The 17,596-nt window shown below is 44.3% G+C and overlaps 1 protein-coding gene across 3 annotated transcripts in view; it reads right to left on the bottom strand.

Moving 5' to 3' along the window:
* The window catches only part of LOC128700519 (excitatory amino acid transporter-like), a 287,211-nt gene that overhangs the window by 57,886 nt on the left and 211,729 nt on the right, over positions 1–17,596 (bottom strand). For all 3 annotated transcript variants that reach the window (XM_070086958.1, XM_070086956.1, XM_070086957.1), the window contains 3 exons: positions 4,540–4,629; positions 3,768–3,925; positions 2,065–2,298 (listed from right to left, as the gene is read on the bottom strand). In XM_070086958.1, coding sequence (XP_069943059.1) covers positions 2,065–2,298; positions 3,768–3,925; positions 4,540–4,629 — 482 coding nt within the window. The remainder of the gene's footprint in view (positions 1–2,064; positions 2,299–3,767; positions 3,926–4,539; positions 4,630–17,596) is intronic.

Raw genomic sequence — 17,596 nt, 5'->3', positions numbered from 1 at the left:
GCCAAGAACCTTAGCATCAGGTATACAGGATATGTCTCATTTGTGTGAAACAGGAATGTCACGCCCTCGCAGACAGCAGTTGCTGTTCTCTTGGCCACATAAACATATCACAGCCACAAGCATGAGAACACAGCTCAGGCATGAGAGGATTAAACAGCAAGGTAAACAACAGTGAGTAACAGAAGCGAAACGGCAGGGAAAGACGATGCTTGTGGGAAAAAAGAGCCAGTGCTATCGGATGATGATGATCATTGGGATTTAAAGGCGTATCGGCTAAACCAAATCTATCAAATTCGTTAGTGCCAGCGATGGAGAAGAGGACAAGGGCAAGACGATGCAAAAAAGGCAGATTCAAACAGTCGATGCTTGGAATCTTGCAGTCAAGGAACTGACTGAACATACTATTCTGTCACAGTCCACTTGCACTGCCAGCTGGTTGCCGGTACCTATGTCTCATGTGCAAGTCTGAACGATCAAAGGTCTGGGAGACAGTCAGGAGTGTGAATGTGGATATCAGATTCATGGTAGCGAGCCATGGCACTGCTAAAACAACATAAAATGTCGATGGAAGTAGCAATTTATCTAAGATACAAGAGGTGGAAGAACAAAGTATTATTATTTTAGATATATCTTCAGTGCAAAATTTGAAAGCTTGTCTCTTTATTGTGAATATAATTGTGGAAGTGTTCTGAACCAGTCAGGTATGAGCAAGGTGAAACTTCCTCTGGCCCGGCGCGTCTCAGAAAAGAAAAAAATAAATAATGAGATTCTCTCTCAGCTTAGTCTAAAGGGATATTTGTACTCCTTCTAGGGAATAACAGTATAAGCGAAACACCAAATACTTTTTCCTGAGTGTCGCAAAAGGACTCCTAAACTAAGCTTATGTTTGGTATTTTTCTTCAGTTCCTCATATTAGCACTGACGCTTATGTTTTCTTTGTTTATTTAATGGTTTTCTTTAAATTGTTATCACCTGAGGCACAAGACATCACTAAAACTGTGGGTCATCATAAGATAGAGAGATCATATGACTAAAACCCGAGTCAGGAAACACTTGTCCTGTTTCCTGACAAACATACCTAACCTAATCACTAAAAATATATTTAGTATAATGAGATTCTTAGGATTTTTGAGGCTAGTTAATTTCTTGTAACTATGAACAAAATTTAAATTACGGTATGATAATGCATCGACAATTTCTAATGAAGAGGCTTCCTTGAGAAATAATAATGAAAATATATGAAACTGTCAGAAGAAAGCAATCATTTTTGGTAAATCACGACCTCCTGGCCAGAGGCCTGTTTCAGTGTATGGGAAGTTCAGTTTTAAACCTGCTGATTCACTCTGCCGTGTTTGTAGGGCTCTAAGTGAGGATGTCAGGTGAGGCCACATCAGGTGAGGATGTCAAGTCAGTAGTGAGTGAGGGGGGGAAGAGGTGAGAACTCACACCAGGAGCGACAGAAGGCTTTGCCGGCCTCACAAACCAGTCTCTTGGCATGACCATCACACCAACATATAATAAACAGACACTAGACACTGGGACGTTACCACATGATCAACAAAGCTCACAATAATGTGGCTGCAGCAGTTCGCAACCAATCCCACAATTTGCAGAAGAATATTTAAACGGCATCTCTGTCCATCCTTTCTCATTACCACTTCAACTTGATAATGGTCCAAAACGGCTCGAAACGTTGTCTAAAGTTTATTCTCCCGAACTGTGGGTTAACTGCAAACATTACCACACACAAATTTCAATCCACTTATATAATTTCACGTAAGATTACATGAGTATTGTGAGCATTAATAATGTGAATATTAAGAGAACTAAAAAATACATTCTTAACCATTGAAACAGAGTGAGATATGGCGTCAGTTTACGAACTGCATCTTTTAGAATTTCTGTAGAAGATAGAAGGACTTTTAGTGTATATTATAACGTGTGTCAAGGCCGACAGAGGCGCTGCAGAGACTGGCATTGCGGGCTTCTCGATGTAGGGAGTGGTACAGTCTAAAGTCGCACTCGCACACGCACTCATTCTCGCACTCGCACGCACACACTCACGTTGAGGCCGTGGCGAAGGACGTGACCCAGGGCTCCAGCAAGTGGAAGTAGAAAGTGAAGGGGTTGCGGCCAGTGAAGAGGAAATAGAAGAGGTTTTGTATGATCCACTGGTAGATAAACACTCCCGCCACCACCGTCACGATGAAGAGTCCCAGGTTACTCATCACTGTGCCCAGGTTCTCCACACTCAGGATTTTGCTCATAATAACGCTCGCAACGCCGATGGGAGACAGCCTAATGGTGAGAAAATTATTATTATTTACATTCATGAGAAAGGGTTTATCTCGAATGAGTCGCATAGTGCCATCTGGTATATGAAAGGTTCAGAAGCACATATAGGCTCGAAATAAAAACTAATAATAATAATATCTTTATTTCTACAAGTACATGTACAAGGTATAAAGGCCTAACTGACATCAGTGACATACTACTATATAGAAAGCCGCTTGTTATGCTGAGCATTTCTGGCAAATTAGATCAATTTTGTCCCAGGATGCGACCCACACAAAGTCGACTAACATCCACATACCCATTTTACTGATGGGTGAACAGGGACAACAGGTGTTTTATGGAAACACGTCCTAATGTTTTCCAGCCGTACCGGGAGATCGATCCCCGGACGTCAGAGTGCTAGCTGAGTGCACTAACGATCGAGCTACGGGACAACACAGACTCTCTGGTCTATGCTGGGCTGCATAATCCTACGGATTTAGCGCTTCTCCTTGATGATGATGATGATAATAATAATAATAATAATAATAATAATAATAATAATGGTCTATGCAAGACTATGATCGACCGAAACGTAGTCAGCTTTCCAGTCCCATGCTCTGAAGGGTTTAGAGCATGTTTTTATTCACATTAATATCAAATATTTATCAATTATTATATAAGCGGCATATAGTACCGACCAGTAGATCAGAAAGTGACATATACAACTGTTGGATATTTCTATCGTCGAAACGTTTCGCCTGCTTGTCAAGCTTCCTCTGTCGAGTATAGGGAAGACTCAATACTGAAGACAGCAGAAGCAGTGGAGAGGTAAAGATGAGGTGGTGAGTCCCTCAGCCTCGAAGAATTAATTTTGAGGTGGTTAGGATCTGAGGGACTGATTCCTCAAGGTTACTTCTTCAAGGCTGAAGGACTGATCACTTTACTCATATATTTACTTCTTCAGATCTTCTGATGTCTTCAACAGTCTCTACTGTATTCGACTGGAGAAGCCAGCTGAGCAGGCGAAACGTTTTCAACAATAAATATACCTAATTGTTGCACATGTGTCTTCCTCACATACCACTACTGCTACTACTACTATTACTATTACTACTAATAATAATTTATGAGTGGAAGGGGGCCAGTTAGGGTCACAGTTTATTTTAAAGATCACTGCAAAGCACTTCTTAAGTCGATATTAGGAGTTTAGCATCTCAGTCTGCACATCAGAGGACGGAGGATCGAGGTTCCATGAATCCTCGGCACTGAATGACCCACACGGGTTTAGTGCTTTCCGTAAATGTAGATAAATAAATTGGAAGAAGCTAAAGGAATGAAAACGCTGACTGTTTTTTTACTTTATTTAATAAGAGAGAAAGAGAGAGAGAGAGAGAGAGAGAGAGAGAGAGAGAGAGAGAGAGAGAGAGAGAGAGAGAGAGAGAGAGAGAGAGAGAGAGAGAGAGAGAGAGAGAAAGAGAGAGAATACTCACCACATGACACCAGTGACAATCTTGAGGATGACAGTGTCAACTACAGAGAAGAAGTCGACCACCACGGCACCCTTCTTGCCCAGGGAACCCAGCAGAGTGCCAAATACCAGGCAGAACACGATGATACCCAGGGTATTGGTGCCTGCCCGGTATTTCACCTGAGGGAACGCTTCACATCAATTGCAACTTAAATCACTGCAGCTCAACTGAAACTTTGCTGATTTTAATTCAAGGGTCCATTATCTCACTGCAGTTAGCTGATTATCATGGCAAATACTGTATTTTAACTTCACAAAGTTCATCCATCTCCATTACAAACAAGGCTTTAGCATTTATGAAAGTAATAATAATAATAATAATAATAATAATAATAATAATAATAATAATAATAATAATAATAATAACTTTGGCCGACCTTACTCATCTCCTTTACCATCTATGGGTTCATCTAATGGGTCATCTATGGGATCATCTAAAAGTTCATCAAAGGGTTTATCTAAGGATTGATCTAAGGGGATTAAGGACTCATTCTAAGGGGTCACTTAAGTGTTGATCTAATGAGTGATCTAAGGGGTGAACTAAGGGATCATTGAATTATTCAGTGTAAGGGGTCGTCTAAGTCTCTAAGAGATGATTTAAGTGGCATTTTGATGGGTCATCAGAATATTCCTTGGATCTAAGGTGTGATCTAAGGGGTGATTTAAGGGTTCCGCCACCCTTAGAAGGGTTAATTCTAAGGTTCATTTAAGGGTTCATTTGAAGGTTCACGTACCGAGCGCACTAACTCCGTGATGTGGGCGTCTATGCCGCCTGTCAGATTGCTGTGCTGGATCACTTGCTGTTCCTCATACACCGTGTGTACCTGTCAGGTGAAACCTGTTAATGACACTTCTCATACATCGTGCGTACCTGTCAGTTGATACCTGTTAATGACACTCCTCACACACCGTGTGTACCTGTCAATTGAGACCTGTTAATAACACTCCTCACACACACCGTGTGTACCTGTTAGTTGAGACCTGTTAATGATAATCCTCACACACCGTGTGTACCTGTTATTTGAGACCTGTTAATGATAATCCTCACACACCGTGTGCACCTGTTAGTTGAGACCTGTTAATGACACTCCTCACACACCGTGTGTACCTGTTAGTTGAGACCTGTTAATGATAATCCTCACACACCGTGTGTACCTGTTATTTGAGACCTGTTAATGATAATCCTCACACACCGTGTGTACCTGTTAGTTGAGACCTGTTAATGACACTCCTCACACACCGTGTGTACCTGTTAGTTGAGACCTGTTAATGATACTCCTCACACACTGTGTGTACCTGTTAGTTGAGACCTGTTAATGACACTCCTCACACACCGTGTGTACCTGTTAGTTGAGACCTGTTAATGATACTCCTCACACACTGTGTGTACCTGTTAGTTGAGACCTGTTAATGACACTCCTCACACACCGTGTGTACCTGTTAGTTGAGACCTGTTAATGATACTCCTCACACACCGTGTGTACCTGTTAGTTGAGACCTGTTAATGATACTCCTCACACACCGTGTGTACCTGTTAGTTGAGACATGTTAATGATACTCCTCACACACCCTGTGTACCTGTCAGGTGATAAATGTTAATGTTATATTTTGCACCTCTTGTTTACACTGTACTGTTCGCGTGCGTTCCTTGTGACGAAGGTGAATGCAAGATACCTAGATTCCCCTCTTCCAAGACATCATGATACGAATCTTGGTGCAGGGGGAAGACTCCTGCAGCTCCTCTACTAAGCAAATGCATACCCTGACCTACTTCCTCTAGTGGGCCACTCTCACCTGCGATGTCACCTCCAGCTGCTTCACCTCACCTCTCCTCTAGTATATAAAATCTGGCCTTACTACGCGCTATTCAGTTTTGGATGTTGTAAGTTGATTTACGAAAACTTGTCTTGTAGAGGAGCTCTCTCTTGAGAGGCGAGTGTAAGCTTGCTCTCTACGATCTCATGTCTGTCTCAACTCACTCCCAACAAGAACACATGTCTATAAAAGCATATGTTCGAGATCATTCACACTTGTTGTTTACACTATGGCACCTTCAATAAGACCACAAGTAACACTTAATATTTTTCTGTGCAACTTAACCACTTGGAATGGGAGTGAAATTCCTAGCGATCTCGTTAATTCTCTGTCACATCTTCCAGGAGCAGTAGTTTCTCCAGAATATATCTGAAAGATCAGCAAATTCCTCGGACTCTGATGTTCTTTTAAAATTATTACATTGCATTCAGATATTAAATAGCTGGTTATACACCCCTTTATTCTCTCTCTCTCTCTCTCTCTCTCTCTCTCTCTCTCTCTCTCTCTCTCTCTCTCTCTCTCTCTCTCTCTCTCTCTCTCTCTCTCTCTCCACACACACAGATAGACTCAGAAGTGTCCTTGTTTGCAGATGATGTGAAGTTAATAATGAGGAGAATCAAGTCGGTCGAGGATCAGGCAGGACTACAAAGAGACCTGGACAGGCTACAAGCCTGGTCCAGCAACTGGCTCCTTGAATTTAACCCTGCCAAATGCAAAGTCGTGAAGATCGGGGAAGGGCAAAAAAGGCCACAGACACAGTATAGTCTAAGTGGCCAAAGACTGCAAACCTCACTCAAGGAAAAAGATCTTCCTTACCTCAGTAAGAACATAAGAACATAAGAACGAAGGAACACTGCAGAAGGCCTACTGGCCCATGCGAGGCAGGTCCAAGTCCCTACCGGCTTAAGCCAATGCACCCAACCTAGTCAGGTCAGGTCACATTGACTTAAGGGAGGAACACGGCAACCGACCTGTTAGCACAAGCTATCAGGTCCAAATCACACCCACCCACATCTACTCATGTATTTATCCAACCTATTTTTAAAGCTACACAACGTTCTGGCCTCTATAACGGTACTTGGGAGTTTGTTCCACTCATCCACAACTCTATTACCAAACCAGTACTTTCCTATATCCCTCCTGAATCTGAATTTTTCCAACTTAAAACCATTGCTGCGAGTCCTGTCTAGGCTAGATATTTTCAGCACACTATTTACATCCCCTTTATTTATTCCTGTCTTCCACTTATAAACCTCAATCATATCCCCCCTAATTCTACGTCTTTCTAGAGAGTGCAGTTTCAGGGCCCTTAGTCTATCCTCATAGGGAAGGTTTCTGATACATGGGATCATCTTTGTCATCCTCCTTTGTACATTTTCCAGAGAATTTATATCCATTCTGTAATACGGTGACCAAAACTGTGCAGCATAATCTAAATGAGGCCTAACCAAGGATGTATAGAGTTGAAGAAGAACCTGAGGACTCCTATTATTTATGCTTCTTGATATGAAGCCAAGGATTCTATTAGCTTTATTGCGAACACTTATGCACTGTTGTCTTGGTTTCAGATTACTGCTAACCAGAACTCCTAAATCTTTTTCGCAATCCATAATATTAAGATCTACATTATTTAGTTTATATGTGGCATGGTTATTGTCCTGTCCAACATTTAGAACTTTGCATTTGTCTATATTAAACTGCATCTGCCACTTCTCCGACCACTGCATCAGTCTATTCAAATCTTCCTGGAGTGCTCGAATGTCCTCGTCAGAATGAATTCGACGGCCTATTTTGGTGTCATCGGCAAACTTGCCGATGTCGCTCTTTATGCCCTCATCTATGTCGTTTATGTAGATTGTGAACAGCAGGGGGCCCAACACTGACCCCTGTGGAACACCGCTCGTGACGCTTCCCCACTCTGATTTCTCCCCATTTATGCAAACTCTCTGCTGCCTATTTGTCAACCATGCCTCTATCCAGGAAAAAATTTCTCCTCCTATTCCATGTGCTTTAATTTTCCTCAATAGTCTCTGATGTGGGACCCTGTCAAAAGCCTTACTGAAGTCCATATACACAATATCATATTCATTACCATGATCTACCTCCTCAAATACCTTAGTGAAAAAAGTTAATAAATTCGTAAGGCAGGAACGCCCCTTTGTAAAACCATGCTGAGATTCGTTGATTAATTTATGCTTTTCAAGGTGGCTACGAACTGCCTCGGCAATTATTGATTCCATAAATTTTCCCACTATGGAGGTTAGGCTTATTGGTCTATAGTTCGAAGCTAAGGACCTGTCACCTGTTTTGAAAATAGGTATCACATTTGCCATTTTCCACTTATCTGGCACCATGCCAGTTTGTAGTGATATGTTGAAAAGATTAGCCAAAGGTGTGCTAAGCTCCTCTTTACATTCCTTTAGAACCCTTGCATACAGTTCATCAGGGCCTGGGGATTTGTTAGGTTTTAATTTATCTATTTGCCTAAGGACCATGTCACTTGTGACCCTAATAGTGCACAGTTTATTATCGTCCTGTTCTACATAATTTATCATTACTGGAATATCGCTGGTATCCTCCTGTGTAAAAACTGAGAGGAAGTATGTGTTAAAAATTCTACACATTTCCTTATCACTGTCAGTGAGCTGACCCGAGGAACTTTTGAGTGGGCCTATCTTGTCCCTGATCTTACTTCTGTATACCTGAAAGAATCCTTTTGGGTTAGTCTTCGATTCTCTTGCAACTTTAACCTCATAATCTCTATTTGCTTTTCTAATTCCCTTTTTTATTTCTCTCTTTAACTGAATATATCGATTTCTTAATTGCCCCTCTCCTCTTTTGATTTGCCTATATATGCCTCTCTTTTGACCAATCAGATATTTTAATCTATTGTTCATCCATTTAGGATCATTTTTGTTTGATCTGATTTCCCTATTTGGAACATAATTTGACTGAGCAGCTAGAACTATGCCCTGGAAAGCATCATATCGGCAACCATCACCACCTACCTGACCCCTAGTCAGGTCATTCCAGTTCAGCCCACCTAAGTAATTTTTCAGTCCTATGAAATCAGCCAAGCGAAAGTCAGGGACGGAGACTTGATTGCCATTATTAGGGGAATTCCATGATATGTTAAAACTGAGTGATTTGTGATCACTCTCCCCAAGCTCATCATTAACCTCAAGATTATTAATTAGTGTTTCCCTACTGGCAAGAACCAAGTCAAGGAGGTTATTTCCCCTAGTTGGCTCTGTCACAAACTGTTTTAAAAAACAATCCTGGATCGTATCAAGAAAGTCACCCGACTCTAAATTTCCTGTCAAATTGCTCCAGTCAATCTGTCTATAGTTGAAATCTCCCATTAGCACAACATTTTCGTATGTAGATGCCTTACGAATTTCGTCCCATAGAAGTTTACTGCACTCCCTATCAAGATTTGGGGCCCTGTAAATCACACCCAAAATTAGTTTTTCTCGGCCCTCGAGAAGCTGTAACCAAACAGATTCAGTGGCTGACGCTTCTAATTTAATATCTTGTCTAACACAACAATTTAAATTGTCTCTGACATACATCGCTACTCCACCACCTTTCCTGTTGACCCTGTCAGTGTGGAATAATTTATAGCCTTGTATGTGACATTCAGAGGGCATCTCTCTATCTTTCAGATTGAGCCAGGTCTCTGTTATAGCAATAATATCTATGTTTCCTGCACTTGCAATTAATCTTAGCTCATCTATCTTATTTCTAACACTCCTGCTATTAGTATAGTAAACCTTAAGGGAGCTAGTCCCTTGCTGCCCTCTGCTGTCCCCCTTTGTTTGCTGACCTGTTCTATTGTCTTTATTTATAACTTCATGCTGAATGCCTTTTATACATTTACTGTTTCCAACCCTAGTGTTGCAACCTGCTTGTTTCCCACACACACCCATACCTCTATCTTCCATCAGTTTAAAATCATAGGCATTTCACCAATGGCCTTCTCAATCGAGTCTGCAAGTGCTACCACCCCTGCCCCAGAGAGATGAACCCCATCCCTTGCATACATATCATGTTTGCCATAAAAGTTGTTCCAGTTGTCAATGAATGGGATTGCAAGTTCCTTGCAGTATCTGTCTAGCCAGCAATTTACACCAATTGCCCTAGACAACCATTCATTTCCTACTCCCCTTCTAGGCAAGATGCTACATATGATTGGGATCCCTCCCTTAGACTTAATGAAATCTATAGCTGACCTGTACTTATCTAGCAGCTCTTCTCTCCTACCCTTCCCAATATCATTTCCACCAGCACTGAGACAGATAATGGGCTTGTTCCCATTACCTGACATGATATTATCCAGTCTGTTGACAATGTCCCCAACACCAGCTCCAGGGAAGCACACTCTATCTCTCATCTTCTTATTCCTATTACAAAAAGCACGATCAACATATCTTACCTGAGAGTCACCAACCACAAGAATGCGCTTACCTTCATTAGCAGGGGCAGTAGTACCCTTACCTTCACTGGCCACTGAAGTACATTCATCCTGGAGAACAGAGAAGCGATTTCCTACCTTCAGATCTGCACTCTTAACTTTCCTTACTCTGATGCGCCTCCCATTACTGTGAACAACTCGCCACTTGTAGCAGGTGCTGGGCTGCACCTCACTGCTGGTAGCCGTTGCTACTACCCCACCTACAGCCTCCTCACAGTGAGAGACAGACTGCACCTCACTGCTAGAAGCCTCATTCCCCACATCTCCAACCACCTCACACTCTCTCCCAGGCCCATTGAGGTGGACCTTCAGCCTCCTAATCTCCTCCTGGAGAAGCAAGACCTCCTCCTTCAAAGGTTTACAACAAGACTAGTCCCAGACCTAAGGGGATTGTCCTACGAAGAAAGGTTATGGGAAATTGGCCTGACGACACTGGAGGACAGGAGGGTCAGGGGAGACATGATAACGACATATAAAATACTGCGCGGAACAGACAAGGTGGACAAAGACAGGATGTTCCAGAGTTGGGACACAGACACAAGAGGCCACAATTGGAAGTTGAAGACTCAGATGAGTCAAAGGGATGTTAGGAAGTATTTCTTCAGTCACAAAGTTGTCAGGAAATGGAATAGCCTAGAAAGTGACGTAGTGGAGGCAGGAACCATACCTAGTTTTAAGACGAGGTTTGATAAAGCTCATGGAGCAGGGAGAGAGAGGACCTAGTAGCAACCGGTGAAGAGGCGGGGCCAGGAGCTATGACTGGAAGCCTGCAACCACAAACAGGTGAGTACAAATAGGCGAGTATACTCACTCACACACACACACACACACACACACACACACACACACACACACACACACACACACACACGCACACACGCACACACACGCACACGCACGCACACACACACGCACGCACGCACATGCACGCACGCACATGCACGCACACACACACACACACACACACACACACACACACACACACACACACACACACACACACACACACACACACATACACACACAGCACCAGTTTGGAATCCACACCTAGTCAAGCACGTCAAGAAATTAGAGAAAGTGCAAAGGTTTGCAACAAGACTAGTCCCAGAGCTATGGGGATTGTCCTACGAAGAAAGGTTGAGGGAAATCGGCCTGACGACACTGGAGGACAGGAGGATCAGGGGAGACATGATAACGACATATAAAATACTGCGCGGAATAGACAAGGTGGACAAAGACGGGATGTTCCAGAGAAGGGACACAGACACAAGAGGTCACAATTGGAAGTTGAAAACTCAGATGAATCAAAGGGATGTTAGGAAGTATTTCTTCAGTCGTAGAGTAGTCAGGCCGTGGAATAGCCTAGAAAGTGACGTAGTGGAGGCGGGAACCATACATAGTTTTAAGGCGAGGTATGATAGAGCTCATGGGGCAGGGGGAGAGAGGACCTAGTAGCAATCAGCGAAGAGGCGGGGCCAGGAGCTGTGACTCGACCCCTGCAACCACAAATAGGTGAGTACAGGATGTTCCAGAGATGGGACACAGCAACAAGGGGACACAGTTGGAAGTTGAAGACACAGATGAATCACAGGGATGTTAGGAAGTATTTCTTCAGCCATAGAGTAGTCAGGAAGTGGAATAGTTTGGGAAGCGATGTAGTGGAGGCAGGAGGGATACATAGCTTTAAGCAGAGGTATGATAAAGCTCACGGTTCAGGGAGAGTGACCTAGTGGCGACCTCAACTAGGTGAGTATAACTAGGTGAGTACGTACACACACACACACACACACACACACACACACACACACACACACACACACACACGCACGCACACACACACACACACACACACACACACACACACACACACACACACACACACACACACACACACATGGTGATCATGGGTGACTTTAACCACAAGGAGATCGATTGGGAGAACTTGGACCCACATGGGGGCCAAGATACATGGAGGGCTAAGATGATGGAGGTGGTACTGGAAAACTTCATGTGCCAACACGTAAGGGACACTACAAGAGAGAGAGGAGAGGATGAACCAGCAAGGCTGGACTTAGTATTCACCTTGAGTAGTGCAGATATCGAGGACATCACATATGAAAGACCCCTTGGGGCCAGTGACCATGTGGTTTTAAGCTTCGAATACACAGTAGAGCTACAAGTGGAGGGAGAAGCAGGAAGGCCAGGACGAATGAAGCCAAACTACAAGAAAGGGGACTACACAGGAATGAGGAACTACCTGAACGGGGTTCAGTGGGACAGAGAACCGGCAGGAAAGCCAGTTAATGAGATGATGGAATATGTAGCAACAAAATGCAAGGAGGCTGAGGAGAGGTTTGTACCCAAGGGTAACAGGAATAATGAAAAAGCCAGGATGAGCCCATGGTTTACCCAAAGGTGCAGGGAGGCAAAAACCAAGTGTGCTAGGGAATGGAAGAAATATAGAAGGCAAAGGACCCAGGAGAATAAGGAGAACAGTCGTAGAGCCAGAAACGAATATGCACAGATAAGAAGGGAGGCCCAAAGACAATATGAAAATGACATAGCAGCGAAAGCCAAATCTGACCCGAAACTGTTGTACAGCCACATCAGGAGGAAAACAACAGTCAAGGACCAGGTAATCAGGCTAAGGAAGGAAGGAGGAGAGACAACAAGAAATGACCGTGAAGTATGTGAAGAACTCAACAAGAGATTCAAAGAAGTGTTCACAGAGGAGACAGAAGGGACTCCAGAAAGACGGAGAGGTGGGGCACACCACCAAGTGCTGGACACAGTGCACACAACCGAGGAAGAAGTGAAGAGGCTTCTGAGTGAGCTAGATACCTCAAAGGCAATGGGACCAGATAACATCTCCCCATGGGTATTGAGAGAGGGAGCAGAGGCGCTATGTGTACCCCTAACAACAATATTCAATACATCTATCGAAACAGGGAGATTGCCTGAGGCATGGAAGACAGCAAATGTAGTCCCAATCTTTAAAAAAGGAGACAGACATGAAGCATTAAACTACAGACCAGTGTCACTGACATGTATAGTATGCAAAATCATGGAGAAGATTATCAGGAGAAGAGTGGTGGAACACCTAGAAAGGAACGATCTCATCAACAGCAGCCAACATGGTTTCAGGGACGGGAAATCCTGTGTCACAAACCTACTGGAGTTCTATGACATGGTGACAGCAGTAAGACAAGAGAGAGAGGGGTGGGCGGATTGCATTTTCTTGGACTGCAAGAAGGCGTTTGACACAGTTCCACACAAGAGATTGGTGCAAAAACTGGAGGACCAAGCAGGGATAACAGGGAATGCACTACAATGGATCAGGGAATACTTGTCAGGAAGACAGCAGCGAGTCATGGTACGTGGCGAGGTGTCAGAGTGGGCACCTGTGACCAGCGGGGTCCCGCAGGGGTCAGTCCTAGGACCAGTGCTGTTTCTGGTATTTGTGAACGACATGACGGAAGGAATAGACTCTGAGGTGTCCCTGTTTGCAGATGACGTGAAGATGATGAGAAGAATTCACTCGATCGAAGACCAGGCAGAACTACAAAGGGATCTGGACAGGCTGCAGACCTGGTCCAGCAATTGGCTCCTGGAGTTCAATCCCACCAAGTGCAAAGTCATGAAGATTGGGGAAGGGCAAAGAAGGCCGCAGACGGAGTACAGTCTAGGGGGTCAGAGACTACAAACCTCACTCAAGGAAAAATATCTTGGGGTGAGTATAACACCAGGCACATCTCCTGAAGCGCACATCAACCAAATAACTGCTGCAGCATATGGGCGCCTAGCAAACCTCAGAACAGCATTCCGACATCTTAATAAGGAATCATTCAGGACCCTGTACACCGTGTACGTTAGGCCCATATTGGAGTATGCGGCACCAGTTTGGAACCCACACCTAGCCAAGCACGTGAAGAAACTAGAGAAAGTGCAAAGGTTTGCAACAAGACTAGTCCCAGAGCTAAGAGGTATGTCCTACGATGAGAGGTTAAGGGAAATCAACCTGACGACACTGGAGGACAGGAGAGATAGGGAGGACATGATAACGACATACAAAATACTGAGAGGAATTGACAAGGTGGACAAAGACAGGATGTTCCAGAGATTGGACACAGTAACAAGGGAACACAGTTGGAAGCTGAAGACACAGATGAATCACAGGGATGTTAGGAAGTATTTCTTCAGCCACAGAGTAGTCAGTAAGTGGAATAGTTTGGGAAGCGATGTAGTGGAGGCAGGAGGGATACATAGCTTTAAGCAGAGGTATGATAAAGCTCACGGCTCAGGGAGAGTGACCTAGTAGCGATCAGTGAAGAGGCGGGGCCAGGAGCTCGGACTCGACCCCCCGCAACCTCAACTAGGTGAGTACAACTAGGTGAGTACACACACACACACACACACGCACACACACACACACACACACACACACACAAACACACACACACACACACACACACACACACACACACACACAATTTTCTTGGACTGCAAGAAGGCCTTCGACACAGTTCCTCACAAGAGATTAGTACAGAAACTAGAGGAACAGGCACGTATAACAGGAAGGGCACTGCAATGGATCAGAGAATACCTAACAGGGAGGCAACAGTGAGTCATGGTCCGTGATGAGGTATCACAGTGGGCGCCGGTGACGAGCGGGGCCCCACAGGGGTCAGTCCTGGGACCAGTGCTATTCTTGGTATATGTGAACGACATGACGCAAGGGATAGACTCAGAAGTGTCCCTGTTTGCAGATGGCGTGAAGTTAATGAGGAGAATTAAATCAGACGCGGACCAGACAGGTCTACAAAGAGACCTGGACAGGCTGGATGTGTGGTCCAAAAACTGGCTCCTAGAATTTAACCCCGCCAAATGCAAAGTCATGAAGATCGGAGGAGGGCAGAGAAGACTGCAGACAGAGTATAGGCTAGGTGGCCAAAGGCTGCAAACCTTACTCAAGGAGAAAGACCCAGGAGTGAGTATAATACCGAGTACATCGCCAGAAGCACACATTAACCAGATAACTGCTGCGGCATATGGGCGCTTGGCAAACCTGAGAATAGCGTTCCGGTACCTAAGTAAGGAATCGTTCAAGACTTTATACACTGTGTACGTCAGGCCCATATTGGAGTACGCAGCACCAGTTTAAAACCCACACCTGGTCAAACACGTGAAGAAATTAGAGAAAGTGCAAAGGTTTGCAACAAGGCTAGTTCCAGAGCTAAGGGGAATGTCCTATGAAGAAAGGTTAAGGGAAATCGGTCTGACAACACTGGAGGACAGGAGGGTCAGGGGATGCATGGTAACGACATACAAAATACTGCGTGGAATAGACAAGGTGGACAGAGACAGGATGCTCCAGAGATGGGACACAGAAACAAGGGGTCACAATTGGAAGCTGAAGACTCAGATGAGTCAAAGGGATGTTAGGAAGTATTTCTTCAGTCATAGAGTAGTTAGGAAGTGGAATAGACTGGCAAGCGATGTAGTGGAGGCAGGAACTATACATAGTTTTAAGACGAGGTATGATAAAGCTCATGGAGCAGGGGGAGAGAGGACCTAGTAGCGGTCGGTGAAGAGGCGGGGCCAGGACCTGAGTCTCGACCCCTGCAACCACAATTAGATGAGTACAATTAGGTGAGTACACACACACACACACGCACGCACACACTGCTACAGTACAATAAAAGTATGGAATTATCTGAGTGTTTTCGTGTGTCCCTGAGTACATTTCATATAACCTATTTATGAACACAGGAAAGTGCTGTAAATATGCGTGTATATATACTTTCTAGGTTTTTTCATACATTCTCTGTCATCCATAAATGCTCTCAACTCATTAAGCATAAATTGTGGCATGCTTGTGTCAGAAGCCAGACACAGGTATGGTAGGATTGTGGACAGTGGAGTCAGAGTGCACATGCTGTGGATCCCATCTCACATTGGTCTTCAGATGCATGATAGAACTGATAAATTGGCTAAGCTGTATACTTTCAAAGAGGGAGTAGATTACAATCTTGGCTTGTCAGGTAGTAGTTTGAGAACAATAATACGAAAAGAACTTCAGCTGAATTTTATGGACTTAAGGCTCAGGGAGATTGACACCAGTGAGTCCATCTATCATCACTCTATCATGCAGGAGGAGCCACATGTCTATGGTGCATCCAACAAAATAAGCAGACTCTTGGATGTCACTACCGCCCGGCTCCGGCTGGGTTACAAGTATCTTTGGCAGGTTAAATCACCACCACCAGATGTAGACCAAACGAAATGTAAACTTTGCCAGATGGACTATTGTCACACCTTGCGTCATTATGTACTGGAGTGTGATCAAATTAATGAATTTAGAAACAACTCACTCAGAAATGTTCAAGAAATGGCAAAGTATTTTATCCACAGTGGTATATTGCAGACCATTCTGGAGAAATACCCTGACTTTGCTAGCTGTAAATAAAGCATTACCACATGTGTGCATGCGTGCATGTGTGTGTGTGTGTGTGTGTGTGTGTGTGTGTGCATTCACCTAGTTGAGATTGCAGGGGTCGAGTCCAAGCTCCTGTGTGTTTACCTGGAGCTTACCTGAAGAGAGTTCCGGGGGTCAACGCCCCCGCGGCCCGGTCTGTGACCAGGCCTCCTGGAGGATCAGAGCCTGATCAACCGGGCTGTTGCTGCTGGCTGCACGCAAACCAACGTACGAGCCACAGCCCGGCTGATCAGGAACTGACTTTAGGTGCTTGTCCAGTGCTTGTGTGTGTGTGTGTGTGTGTGCGTGTTAGTTACCATTTTGTCCTAGGCACATGTCGATTAGACACTAGGCCTGTTGTATTTGCGAGTGTGTGTGTGTGTGTGTGTGTGTGTGTGTGTGAGTGTATGTGTATGAGTGTGTGTGTGTGTATGAGTGGGTGTGTGTGTGTACTCACCTATTTGTACTCACCTATTTGTGGTTGCAGGGGTCGAGTCTTAGCTCCTGGCACCGCCTCTTCACCGGTTGCTCTTCACCGGTATGAGTGTGTGTGCGTGTGTGTGTATGAGTTTGTGTATGTGTGTGTGTGTGTGTGTGTGTGTGAATTTGTATGTGTGTGTGTGTGTGTGTGTGTGTGTGTGCGAATTTGTATGTGTGTGTGTGTGTGTGTGTGTGTGTGTGTGTGTGTGTGTGTGTGTGTGTGTGTGTGTGTGTGTGTGTATTTTTGTGTGTGCATTTGTATGTGTGTGTGTGTGTGTGTGTGTGTGTGTGTGTGTGTGTGTGTGTGTGTGAATTTGTATGTGTGTGTGTGTGTGTGTGTGTGTGTGTGTGTGTGTGTGTGTGTGTGTGTGTGTGTGTGTGTGTGTGTGTGTGTGTGTGTGTGTGTGACTCAACAATCAATATTTGCACCAATAACTCACTACAGTTGTGACCGGGTGTGGAAGTGTGAATTGCTCATTACACTATAATTTGTTCATGATTGTAGCCATGTATAAACGTAAGTAACCATTCTTACAGTATTCATTAC

The sequence above is a fragment of the Cherax quadricarinatus genome, chromosome 20 (assembly GCF_038502225.1).
Source record: "Cherax quadricarinatus isolate ZL_2023a chromosome 20, ASM3850222v1, whole genome shotgun sequence".
NCBI classification, from domain to species: Eukaryota; Metazoa; Arthropoda; class Malacostraca; order Decapoda; family Parastacidae; genus Cherax; species Cherax quadricarinatus.
Note: the sequence above shows the minus strand (reverse complement) of the source record. Positions and strands in the feature narration are given on the sequence as shown.